The sequence below is a fragment of the Anolis sagrei genome, chromosome 3, assembly GCF_037176765.1.
Source record: "Anolis sagrei isolate rAnoSag1 chromosome 3, rAnoSag1.mat, whole genome shotgun sequence".
NCBI lineage: Eukaryota > Metazoa > Chordata > Lepidosauria > Squamata > Dactyloidae > Anolis > Anolis sagrei.
Genome location: NC_090023.1, coordinates 45,627,380 through 45,640,286, shown reverse-complemented (window position 1 = coordinate 45,640,286; position 12,907 = coordinate 45,627,380). Strand labels below are relative to the sequence as shown.

Below are 12,907 nucleotides of genomic sequence, written 5' to 3'. Positions count from 1 at the left end.
ATGAGGCAAAGCAGCGGTGCCTTGGTTAACGCCGCTGCGGCGACCACAACGACGACGACGGGCCCTCCGTGAGGAATGAGACCCCCATGTTTCCCCGAGGAGCCCCCGCGGCTGTGAGGAAGCCGGGAAGGAGGCTGAAAGGAAAGGGAGCGTTCTCTGCGGCGGAGGCGTCTTCTTCTTCTCCTCTCAGGAGCAACCGGAACCAGGAAAACGGCTGGGATTTAATTGCTGAGGGATAGAGATAGCCTGAAGGAGAAGGAAAGGCCAAACTAAGTGTGGGGGCGTCTTTTGCGGCCTCCCCTCTCCTTTTCAAACTTCCCAGAGGAATAAAGGAAAGGACTTGGTGTGGCTACTGCTCTGAAACAAACCTTGGAGACTTTGGATCTACAAACATCAAGCGACCTCCTTCCTTCCTTCCCTCTGGATTTCCTTTGGGTGGTTCAATTTGGAGAGGACATCCATATATCCCAATAGCAAAAAAACAAAATTGTTGGGAAACTTGTAGGTATTTTGAATGCCTCTCTCTAGAGATGGAAGAGATTGATGCCTTCTCTCTGTTCTTCTTTCCAGGCTGGAAGTGTTTGTTTAGTAACGTGGCCTTTTGGAAGCCCATGTCTTTGGTCCCAAGTTGGATGTCGTTTGGGAACGACATCATATGGTCAGGGCAGATCAGGCATGGGCAAACTTGGGCCCTCCATGTGTTTTGGACTTCAACTCCCACAATTCCTAACAGTCTCAGGCCCCTTCCTTTTCCCCCTCAGCCGCTTAAGCGGCTGAGGGGGAAAAGGAAGGGGCCTGAGACTGTTAGGAATTGTGGGAGTTGAAGTCCAAAACACATGGAGGGCCCAGGTTTGCCCATACCTGGTTTAGACTCATTATAGTGCAGTTTAACCACATTGGACTGTGTAATGCAGTTTCAAACTGCATTATACAGTAGTGTCAATGGTGCCTTTGTTACCTATCATATAGTGTGTCCTTTCTGAGGCACGTGTGGACGATTAACTATAATAGGCATAAGTTTGAGTGTCACTGCGTGTCACAGTTATTATCTTTGTCTTGAATTATATTCATATTCGCTTTGAATTCTTAAACATGTTGAGGTGAATGAGCCAAAACTATGTATTCTATGTATGTTGATTGCTTATTTCCATAAGAAGCACAGAGTTACTGCCAATGATTCTGTTGGAGCAAAGATTCCCTTTGGGTTGATGTTTTCCATGCTCATGTTCCAGGAGCATTCTCTCCTGATGTTTCACCCACCTCTATGGAGGTTGTTAGGTCAGTTGGAAACTAGGCAAGTGGGGTTTCTATACCTATGGAATGCCCACGGTGGGAGAAAGTACTCTTGTCTGTTTGAAGCAAGTGTGAATGTTGTAATTGGCAAGCCTTGTTTTTTTCATGCCAGGAGTGACTTGAGAAACTGCAAGTCGTTTCTGGTGTGAAAGAATTGGCTGTCTGTAAGGACGTTGTCCATGGGACGCCAGGATGTTTTACCCTCCTGTGGGAGATTTCTCTCATGTCCCCGCATGAGAAGCTAGAACTGACAGACGAGAGGTCACCCCGCTCCTTGGATTTGAACCTCCAACTTTTTGGTCAGCTGTCCTGCCGGCACAAGGGTTTAACCCATTGCACCACTGAAGGCTCCTTGATCAGCTTGATTAGCATTGAATGGCCTTTCAGCTTCAAAGCCTGGCTGCTTCCTGCCTGGGGGAATCCTTTGTTGGGAGGTGTTAACTGGAAAATCCAGTGATTCCATCCATGAAAGCCTTCAGCAACATGAAGATTACCTTTCTTCTCAGAAAGTTTGCAGTCGACGTGTTACTGGGGTTCTCTTCATCAAAAGTTATATTGTAATTTTCCATCCATTTGAAAGTCTATGCCTTTGTTACTTATCAAAGTGTATCCTGAGCCATGTGAGGACAATTGCCTGTAACAGAGTTTAATTTGAGAGAGTGTGTCTCTGCATGAGGAAAAGGGAATACAGTTATTATTATTATCACACTGGCTTTGAATTATTTTTATACTAGCTTTGAATTTCTTAAACATATTACAGAGGCTAATGAGCCAATACTATGCATTCTCTCTATGTTGACTGTCTATTTCCATAAGATGCGCTCATTTGCGGTCAATGATTCTGTATGACGTTGGAGTGAAGATTATTTTTCATCCACCGAAAGGTCACAATAGGTGGGTTGTTGTAGTTTGTCGTCAAAAGTTATATCGTAGTTTTTCCTTGACATATCCTGTATTTCCTTGAGGTGAAAGCGTGAAGTCAGCATGTCTTGTTTTCCTTTGTGGGCATGTGTGCCTGGGTGCGGGGGCAGGAATAATTTCACACACCACTCTTTCTTTTTCTTGCAAAATTAAGATCCCAGATGGCCAATTCCCTCAACGGCCGGAACCCAGGTGGCCGAGGAGGAAACCCCCGCAAAGGGCGTATTCTGGGCTTCATTGATGCTATTCAGGATGCAGTTGGCCCTCCGAAGCAAGCAGCTGCTGATCGCAGGACTGTGGAAAAAACTTGGAAATTAATGGACAAAGTGGTGAGTCTGTAAATTGTGTTCCCTTGTCTGAGAAGAATTGAGAGGACATACATATAAATGAGAACTGTTATTGTCAGTGTCCTTTCATGGAAGCACTACTTCTGGATTGTGTTAAATACTTCATGTTAATTTGGCCTCTGGCTATTTGTTCTCTTCAGCATGGAAATAGTGAGAAAAATGACATTCTGTCATTTTAAATATTATGCTTTCTGATATAATGCATTATTTACATAAACAGATACTTATAGGGTTTTGAAGAAGCCCATTGCTTTACGTGAATCTAATGTACATTGGGTCACATTACAACATCTCCCAGGCAAAGAAACTTCAGTTAAGCTAACCAAGCTGTGAAATACTCATAGGTTAATCACATGACTGCAGTTCATGCTGCAGTTTAGAGAAACAATTCTGAGTTTTTAATGTATGAACAAACACAATTTAAGCACCAACTTATGGTACCAATATTCTTTTAAAATATATTATGTGACAGTTTGATGAACAGCTCTTGCAAAGTTATTTACCCATGGTGGTATGATGGATAATATATTGAAAAATATTTATACTTATATCTGAATCAGAATCACTTATTTGGTTGAATTCACATAATTCCAAAGTGAATTCCCCTTTTGTTCACTACCAAAGAAATGTGTTCATAACAAAAATGACCAGTTTTGGTTGTTGTCATTGCTTGATGGCTCTATTTTTAATACTGAATTAAGGGCATCAGCTTTTGCTATAGTTTGCTGAAAGCTGTAGGATTGCTTCTTTAATGTTTGTTTTATATAAACTTCACAGATATAGCGCAAGTAAATAGCTATAACTATGCAATATATTTCTAAAAGCTGCTTCTTTAAAACACATTTTGAAAGGTTACTAGTGTACATATTTTGCTAGCAGATAGGAATAGAATATGTCTTCATGAAGATGCTTTCATAGCCTTAATTCATATAAAATGTTCATTAGTAGGTTGTTCTACTGCGTAGTATCAGCTGTTGACATCATTATTAATATTTGGTGGGGGTTGAGAACTACTTCTGGGGAACCTGGCAGGGCATAAACATGTTCATATAGATACATGTCTATGTATGAATTCAGTTCTAACTAACCTGGATGTTTTCCTCCCAGCACAAGGCACAGGTCAGTTCTATTCAAGTCTGCTCAAACATAAGGCTTGATGTTTTGCATATACAGAGCATTCAAAATTGGAAGGTAGTGAAAAAGTTAAATGCCTTCAAGTTTCTTGAATCTCTATGGATAACCTATTAAGGACTGAAAAAACTTCAACCCTAGTGATTGTATCCTGGGCACAGTTGGTGCACAAGTTTTAATTGTTCAAAGTCCCTCCTGGCCACCGCAGTTACCTGGGCCTCTGTTGAGTCCAGGAGGACCCCCAAACTGCTGACCTGTGTCTTCGGGGGAGTGTAACCTCATCCAGCCTAGGCTGGATCCCTATTCCCTGATCTACCTTCTGACTGACCAGGGGCACCTTTGTCTTGTCCAGATTAAGTTTCAAGTTTGTTTGCCCTCATCCAGTCCATTACTGATAACAGGCACTGATTTAGACTCAAGACAAATTCCTTGACTTTCAGTTGGAAGGAATAGTTGAGTTGGTTGTCATCTGCATATAGGTGGCACTTCACTTCAAAACTCCGGATGACCGGTTTCATGTATATGTTAAACAGCATGGGGAACCACACAGGACAATGGCCAGGGGTTCAAACAGGAGCCCCCCAGCACCACGCTCCAGGAAGGTATGGAGCGACTGTAAAACAGTGCCTCCCAATTCCATCCCAGCAAGAAGGCCCAGGAGAATACTATGGTCAATGGTATTGAAAGCCACTGAGAGATCCAGGAGAACCAACAGGGACACACTCCCCCTGTCTAGCTCTCTACGTAGGTCATCCACCAAAGCGACCAAAGCTGCCTCTGTTCCATAGCCAGGCCTGAAACCAGAAGCCCTGGTATAGTATAGAAACCCTTCATTGGATCCATAGTGGGGAAGCCTGGTAATTAAGTTCTCCAGACCCTCATATGAATCCTACTCTAGAGAATTCAGTATTATCAGGGCTGCCATAGTCCGGTTAAAGTCTGTAATTGCCCTACTGAAAAAGTTCTATGCTTCCGATTGCCAGCAAGATTTAGTCTCTGTTTAGGTGGCATATAGATTATTTGTGAACCCTGCTCTATGTTTAAGTGGTTCTGCCTGTGCTATATTTGTTTAGTACAGTTGAAGCAAAGAACCAAATTTGAGAACTGAGCAAACTACAAAAGGCCATAGCATTTATAGGACCATAATAAGCAGCTTTGTGCCAGGTCAAACATTTTTTTCATTCAGTCTGGAATTTTTTCTTGTTCCATCTATTCTTCAGCACTTTATAAGGCAAGAGCCTTTATATCATTACTTATCTAATCCTTCCACTTGGGGATGCCAAGGGCTGAATCTGTGGCATTCTGCATAAAAAGCATATGTTCCACTGTATAAACGTGAAGCCCTTTTGGATTCACAAAAATAATCTAGTAAACATGAGTAGAGCCAGGCTGCTTAAGTGTTAAAAAGATCTTTTATGGATTCTTTGGATCTATTTTTATAAAGCTAGAGATTTGTTCCAAGTAGTAGTCATGTCTAGTCAATTCCTGGACCCTGTACAAGACCCATAACATAGTGTTTTCTTTGCTGTGTTATCTATATGGTGTTTGATCCCTCAAAGTCATACCATGCATCATGCCCATCAGAATGTCTTGCAGTTTTCTTTTTTCTTCACATCTTTCTTTTACACTTGTTTTCAAAGAAAAGTTTGACCAAGTTTTTTTTTAGTTTCAAACTTAATAATTATTTTAATTCATGCTGTTTTTGGCAAATAATGTTTATTTTCTTAGTTTTCATTGTCCCCAGTTGTTGCTTTTTTTTTTTTTGCATACAGTTTTATCTTGCTGTCATGCTAAAGTAACTATATTCATTTGATTTGCATTGGACTTATTTCCTGATGTTTATTGAAAGGCTTGGCATTTCACTTTCCAGTTCTATTTGCCTTGCATACTGTTGGTTCCAAGCAAATGTGTAACAAAAGTCATTGTAGGTGTTTGGGAGATATGAGGGGTAGAAATGAAATTGTGTAGATTCTGAGAACAGCTCTGATTTGCCCTCAACTATTTGTTGTATGGGTGGCATAATGACATACAGCTTTTGATTTTCAAAAGCAGTAGTGTGTATCCTATTCTAAATACTAATTTGTTGGTAGAGTATGTGACAAAAGGGAATATAAGATTGGTTTCTAAAATGATTTATATATTTACAGTGTTAGGCCCATCCATAAATCTCTAAAAAAAATCCCTATAGGGAACACTTTTAGCTTAGTTTATTCTCACATTCAGTATAGATGCTGTTTTATCTTTATGCTTGAATCCTTGGTTTGAAATCTCTGATGATATGGAGGAAGAGATACTTGAGGCTGTCTGCTGTTAAAGTTAGATCACAGGAAGCTGTCTCGTGGACACCTTGGCACCTTTGTTTTGGCTTTATCCGAATAGCCAAATTCATAATGTAGTCTGTGTCTAGACACAAGACTGTGTGCCACAGTAACTACTAATTGAAGATAATTGCCTGTGTAAGGTTTCATTTGCAGCAAAATATATTTTTGTAGAACTTATGATTAATTTTCACCATGGAAAACACGGTGGAATAGTCAGCATTTCTACTCCATAGCATGAAGCTTTTAATTCAAAAGAAAATGCTGGCACTGCACAGCTAGCCTTGATACTACATGCAGTCTATGAGTCACATGATTTCCATCCTTCATGGAGCTAGAGCAACTGAGCTCGAAGCAAATATCACACAAAATCTGTGGATGTCATTTTCTGAAACTTCCTTATACAGTAATACTATTTGCAAATTAATGGAAATATATGATTCAGTTTTTATGTTTCAATTGCTATATATCCTAAAGATAAGAATTTGACAATTTAGAATTATAGCTTGAACCAAAAGGAATTTGTTTTTTTTTTTTCCTTCCTTCTCGCACAACTCCCCTGTGAGCCTCTGCAAAATCAGAGGATCATCCTGATAAATGTTGTTTCAGATGCATATTCATCTCACATTTTTCAGGGGGTCTAGTTGAGTGACGGGTTGTAAGGAAAGAGGTGTATTCCATGAATAGTTACCCTATTAGGACCTATGTGGTTGTATTTTTCAAGGTTGTTTTTGATTTTTTAGCTCATTTTACATATGACACCTTTTTAAATTTCTTAATGAATATTTGCCCTTAGTGCTCTCTTAATGCCTCCTATGTTGACATTTGTCAGTTAACCATTTTTTTTTCCAAATTAGTTTAAAATACACCAGACATTTTGATGTCATGGTTTTAGAAACCTTTGATTTTTTTCCCTAAAATTGAGTATTTGGTACTGTGTCATTAGGAGGAATCATTTGAACAATTTCAGTATTTAGACAGATACAATACTATGCTGTAGTTCAAAGAAAGCAAAAAGAAGCCTCTTCTGTTTGTTAAAATAAATATAAGATTGTAAAATCAGCTATTTTAGTTTGAGCCATTGGTAATCAAAATGTGCATTACAATTTGATTTTGCAGATAACTTTAGGTAAGGCTACCCTTTCTCCAGTTCAGAACTCACAGCTTACTGCAATTTTTAAAAATTTATATCATATTATAAAAAGCTAAAAAAATATCATAAAAAGCTGAAAAGTGAGCAAATTATCAAAAGTTTCAACACAATTAAAAACATAATTAAAATATTAATTAAACATAATTAAAATATTAATTAAACATAATTAAAATATTATTTAAACATAATTAAAAACATAAAAGCTGGGTTGCAGTTAAACATAAAAAATGCCAAGATAATGGCAACTAGACTGATTAATAACTGGCAAGTAGAGGGAGAAAACGTGGAGACAGTGACAGACTTTGCATTTCTAGGTGCAGAGTTTACTGCAGATGCAGACTGCAGCCAGGAAATCAAAAGACGTTTACTTCTTGGTAGGAGAACAATGACCAGTCTCAATAAAATAGTGAAGGGTAGAGTCATCACACTGGCAACAAAGATCTGCATAGTTAAAGCAATGGTGTTCTCTGTAGTAACCTATGGATGCGAGAACTGGACCATAAGGAAGGCTGAGCGAAGGAAGATAGATGTTTTTGAACTGTGGTGTTGGAGGAAATTTTTTGAGAGTTCCTTGAGCTGCAAGAAGATTAAATATGAAATGCTTTGGCCACATAATGAGAAGACAGGATGGCTTGGGTAATGATGCTGGGGAAAATGGAAGTAAAAAAGGAAGAAGGGCTATTATTTATATACCGCTCTATCTCCCCGAGGGGACTCAGAGCGGTTTCCAAATAACATCATCAATACATACAGAGTAAACAATATAACCATAAGATTAACAAAACAATATAAGCATAAAAATTGTCGCCAATACACACATATATTAAAAGTAATCCTGCCTGTTTAAAAGGCCGGGCCGAGATTAGTGCAAGCTCAAACATTCTGGGGGGCTATCTGATTATTAATTTGGGACAGAGCAGGATCTGAAATTAATTCACTTAATTTGAGATCCTGCTTTGAGCTCACACATTTTGGGTCCTTTCTGGATGGGCCCTCAGACTTTGTGTGACTTCTCCATGGTCACTCAATGGGTTCTGTGGCTGAGTGAAACCTATTAAACCATGGCAGTTATTTAAAAACAGTGTTAGACTCTGTATGATGAAGTTGTTTGGGGGGCTTGAATTCCTCATGGATCTTGTCTCATTCAGCCATAATGCCAAACTATATAAAAATATAACCCACAGTGTTGTGTTATTCAAAGTTTTAATGTATTGTCGAAGGCTTATGCAAAGTTTTAAGTTTTTAACAATTCAGAGTTTCATTTTAGCCATGGAATGGTTTTGAATATCTGAACTGTTTGCAGGAAGAGCAAACTACAGGGTTGCAAGAAAATGAGGGTCATTCAAAACTATTGAAAATGTGAACTTTTAACTACCTCCCATAATGAGGAAGAAGGATGAGAGTTTCGGACAGTGTCTTAGCAAGACAGAGAAAAAGACTCCTGGAGTCGTAGGAGACAATTTTCTCTATCTAGGACTTTGAGGAGATGCACTGTGCTCAAGAAAGCTCTTTCCTCACTCTAAATTAGGGGAAAAGCTAATCAGAAGTGACTAGAAGTCGCTTTTAGTTTTGAAAAGCATGTGTTTGTGGCAAAAGTTACTATTTCCAGGATTCCTGGGGGAGCACCAAACTTAAAAAAAACCCTCTTCCCTCAGAATCCTGAAAAAACAAAACAGCAAATCAAAATTGACTGGAAATCTGCTTTGAAGTTTTAGATAAAGAAGAGAGGCTTAAAGGTAAATGTTGTATATGTTTGGTTTGTATATGCTGAAATGTGATGAACCACAGCTTCTGGAATGTTTAGGAGTGTCAAGTTACTTTTTGTTTGTAAAACACATTTTTTTATTAAGGAGGGCCAAGGGCCACACAAAAATACTTGATTATACATGCAGCCCATAGGTTACATGATTTCTACCCCTTGCATATTGAGGAGCAGCTGAGCCTAAAGCTAACCATGGCTCATTTGTGTACCACACATTTGTAGCCTCATTTTAGCACCTATTAATATTTGACTAGAAACCTGAGATAAAAAAGATCAGTAAGCATTGTTAGCTGCCCTGTAAAGAAACATTTAATGAACTGTGATAGGCTATGTTTATTTTATGACAGGCCTTCTGACACTATGGACCAAACACATGAGGAGGGGTAGTCCTCTTACATTTTCCCATCACTTTCTACATGCTTTTCTGAACCTTTGTGTATAGAGACTGCCTATATAGTCCCCTTGGGGAGATAAAGTACAGGGTTAGTCAAAATGCATAGGCCAATAAGCCATTCAATTGAATGGCTTATTGGCCTATGCATTTTGACTAACCCTGTATAATTTACAAATAAAGTGTTATTGTTGTTATTATTATTATCAAAAGTACTAGAAAATCAGCATTCCATATCATAGGGGAAGCTGCAATGAGTAGAAGATACACCTTAATGATGTTACTTTTATATGAGGAGAGAAGCAGCAAAGGGGCCCTGCTAGCCTTTTACCCTTGTTTATTTTACTTATGTAGGCAATGTTTAAACAGGGTTCTAGTCAAAGGCACTTTACACATTGCTTATCTTAATACATTGGATTCAAAATTGTTTATAGAGAAACACGATAAAATAAATATATATAAATGTACCATGCAATTAATAAATATCCATAAACTGAAAAAATCCATGTGAATAAATATGTAATGAATTCTGCTCCATGTCAAAATTGACAGAGATGTCTACGGATTCTACCTTGCAGATGCTGTATGTATATGGAGTTGTGGTCTTTGTAAGCAGTATGCCAGCAAGCAAGGATTTCACTGGAAATTGTTTTAGATAAGTTCTTTATGTTATGAACATAAGTAATCAGAGATGCCAGAATTTTTGATGGTGCTCTTTGAATTCAATTGGGTTTAATTAAGTTTTTGTTGCAGCTTATATTTTGTGTCAAACCATGTCTCTACATAAATTATATGTGTAGATCTATGTAGAACAGGACAAAATTGAAAGATAGCAACATTGTTATTGTTTCCACTACATTCTTACTTAAATAACTTTTATCCTTAGCTTTAAAATGATGCCTACAGAAGTCACATCCTGTTAATTGATATACAGTAGAACCTTGACTTATGAGTGTCCCAGCATATGTACTTTTTGACTTTCAGGCCGTTGCTTGGCCCAAGTTTTGTTTTAACTTCTGAGCACCATTTTAATGTCCGAGCAGCCCAGAGGATGCACTTGTGCCAGAGGAAGTGCTCATGTGAGAGTACAGTGCCGCCTCAACCCTTTTCTTCTTCTGGGCTACTCTGCCCAAAGTCTCCGCCCCTCTCGTGGCAGCTTGGCCGGCCTGCCTGCACCCCCTCTCACTCCGTCTTCCTCCCTCCTCACACCCTCTTGGTTGCTGTGGCAGGGCTGCTCTCCCTCTCTCTCTTTCCATCTGCCTCCTTCCTTCTTGTGTCCTTTCGGCGGGGGTGAGGCTCTTCCTCCTCGCACCCTCATAGTACCAGCAAGGCTTCGCTTCATCCCTCTCTTTCCCCCTCTCTCTCTCCATCTCACTTCCTCTTCCTGCTATGTGTAGTTGGGATCACCTAGCAGGAAACTATGGGTATTATATTGGCTTTGAGATTGTCTGTTTCAGTTTGTTTCACTTTCTTAACATTTATTTAAAATATCAGTTAGAGGATGTTATAAAATAGTTCAGTAATTAAGAACACAAAGAGATACTGCACTATTCCCTTGTTAGTTTAAATGAAAAGTGATCTGCCCTACATGTAATCACTAATCCTAACTTGGAACAGCCTTAGTGGCTGGATGGAACTAAGCAATATTATTTGTTTACATTTTCTTTTATTATGTGTCATTTATGGCTATACATTATTTGGTATTATAAAGTACAATTTCTTATTTAAAAACAAATTCATATTCTGTGTAGAGACAAATTAGAACTGGAAAGCTGTCTCGAGTTGGGTTTATTGAAGTGTCTTCCTACCTTGTGCCTAAACACAATGCTGGTTAATATTAAGATAAAAATATCAGGCAGTGAACAATGCTTTTAAAATGTCCATTGGTGACTGATAATCCTTGTGGGAAGGATGTAAAATATCCAATTCCAGTCAGCCAACATCTGCTGCTTTGCTGCTCCATCTGCACTTATTAAAGCTTCTGCACTAATCACAGGGGAGTATGGTCCCCTTCTGCAACTGTGTTAATTAACAACCAGGGCCAGGTATCATCTGATGTTTCTTTTCCCTGGTGGTTAAACAAAAAATAAATTACTTGTATACTGGATTACTATGTAGACAAAAATGCTACATACATGTAGATTTGGGTGTCATTGCCCTGTGTTTGGTGACACTTTGCAAATGGCAAATGTGCTGACTTTGACTTTGAGTATTTAATTTTTCTTCCAATTTGAAAAATGAATAAGTTAAGACAGTCTCTAGAATGGTAACTCATTCAATTGCCAGGGTGTAATGGACACATCAATGAAAAATTGTCTATTTAATATGATTTTATTAATATGTTTAACACCATGTTTTTTTAAAATGTACATTTACAAGATATTAATAATAGTTCTGTGGATTGTCTTAATCAGAAGTACAGGAAGTCCCCGAGTTAAGACGTCCGACTTACAAACAACTCATAGTTATGATGTGAGACAACAGGAAGTGACAGAAATCTACAGCTAGGAAATGAAATTTGCTCCTGAAAGAGTTATCATAGGGAAAAAGTGTCTCCACTGAAACTTTATCACTAATCGTTGTTTCCACAAAAGCCAAATTTTTCAAAATCCAATTATCACAGGAACAGAAAGTGAGGTGATATCTTCTGAACAGGGACACAGACAGCAAAACAAAACTGCACAGGTTGTTAACCTTTCCTAAATTAAATATACCTGTTCTGACTTAAATTCAGCTTAAGGACAAACCTACAGAACTTATGATTGTATCACTTTATCACTAATCTGCCTGTACTAGAGTTTATTATTTGGACACCTTCATTTTGTAAAAATGTTATCATTCTGAGTCTCTGCATTTGGGTGATGCTCATTTTGCCCTGCAATTGAAAGTTTCATACTCCCGTTGCCAGACAGAAATCCCTTCCTTCATTACTTTTTAAAGGTACCAGGGGTCACGAAGACGTCTCTGGCCAAAGACCTGTTCTGTAGCATATAATGTTTAGTTATGTTTCGATTATTTCTGTCCATTATTAGGAGGCAAAGGAAAATGGTATATGTTGGAATTTAAAGCACGATAGGATCCCACTTTTGAAGTGGCCTCATATGAAGACCTGACTTGTAAAATTAAATCATGGTTCTTCATGCAGGCATTTAGAGTCTAGTGAAATCATAACTTACTGGTAGTTTTGAACTTCCAAATTGCAATTTGTATGTTGTCTTAGATTTGTTTAAATCATGTGGGTAAAGGTCCCTCTTCCAGAACTGTATCACAATTGGAACTGCACTCCAGTGACATTTGTAACTTTCACTTTGCCCACCTGTGTTATAGTTGATTTTGGCTCGTTTCACAGTTATTTAATGGATAATGCCCAACCTTTTTATTCAATGATATAGGTTATAAATAATATAAATATATCTAAACTAACTCCTCCAAATGTTATGATGACTTGGTACAGGGCATTAAATAAATTAATATTATAGAGCTCTTTTCCTTTTTTTCCCATCCAGAATCTTAGAATCCTCATGATAATTCCACAGAATGCAGTGTCCGTTCTTTGTGTCCTTCAGTCCTCTTTTTTAGATGTCCATTCGT

At 38.4% G+C, this 12,907-nt stretch overlaps 1 protein-coding gene across 4 annotated transcripts in view; it reads left to right on the top strand.

Annotated features, from left to right (window-relative positions):
• The first annotated feature begins 245 nt into the window (after positions 1 to 245).
• CBLB (Cbl proto-oncogene B) overlaps positions 246 to 12,907 on the top strand; it is a 102,802-nt gene continuing 90,140 nt past the window's right edge. The window contains exons 1-2 of one of the 4 annotated variants that reach the window (XM_060770676.2): positions 246 to 505; positions 2,369 to 2,543. In XM_060770676.2, the coding sequence (XP_060626659.2) occupies positions 2,376 to 2,543 (168 nt within the window). In that variant the 5' untranslated portion in view covers positions 246 to 505; positions 2,369 to 2,375. Of the gene's footprint in view, positions 506 to 1,110; positions 2,188 to 2,368; positions 2,544 to 12,907 lie in introns of those variants that run through there. The other 3 variants (XM_060770675.2, XM_067466639.1, XM_067466638.1) reach the window with 3 other exon arrangements.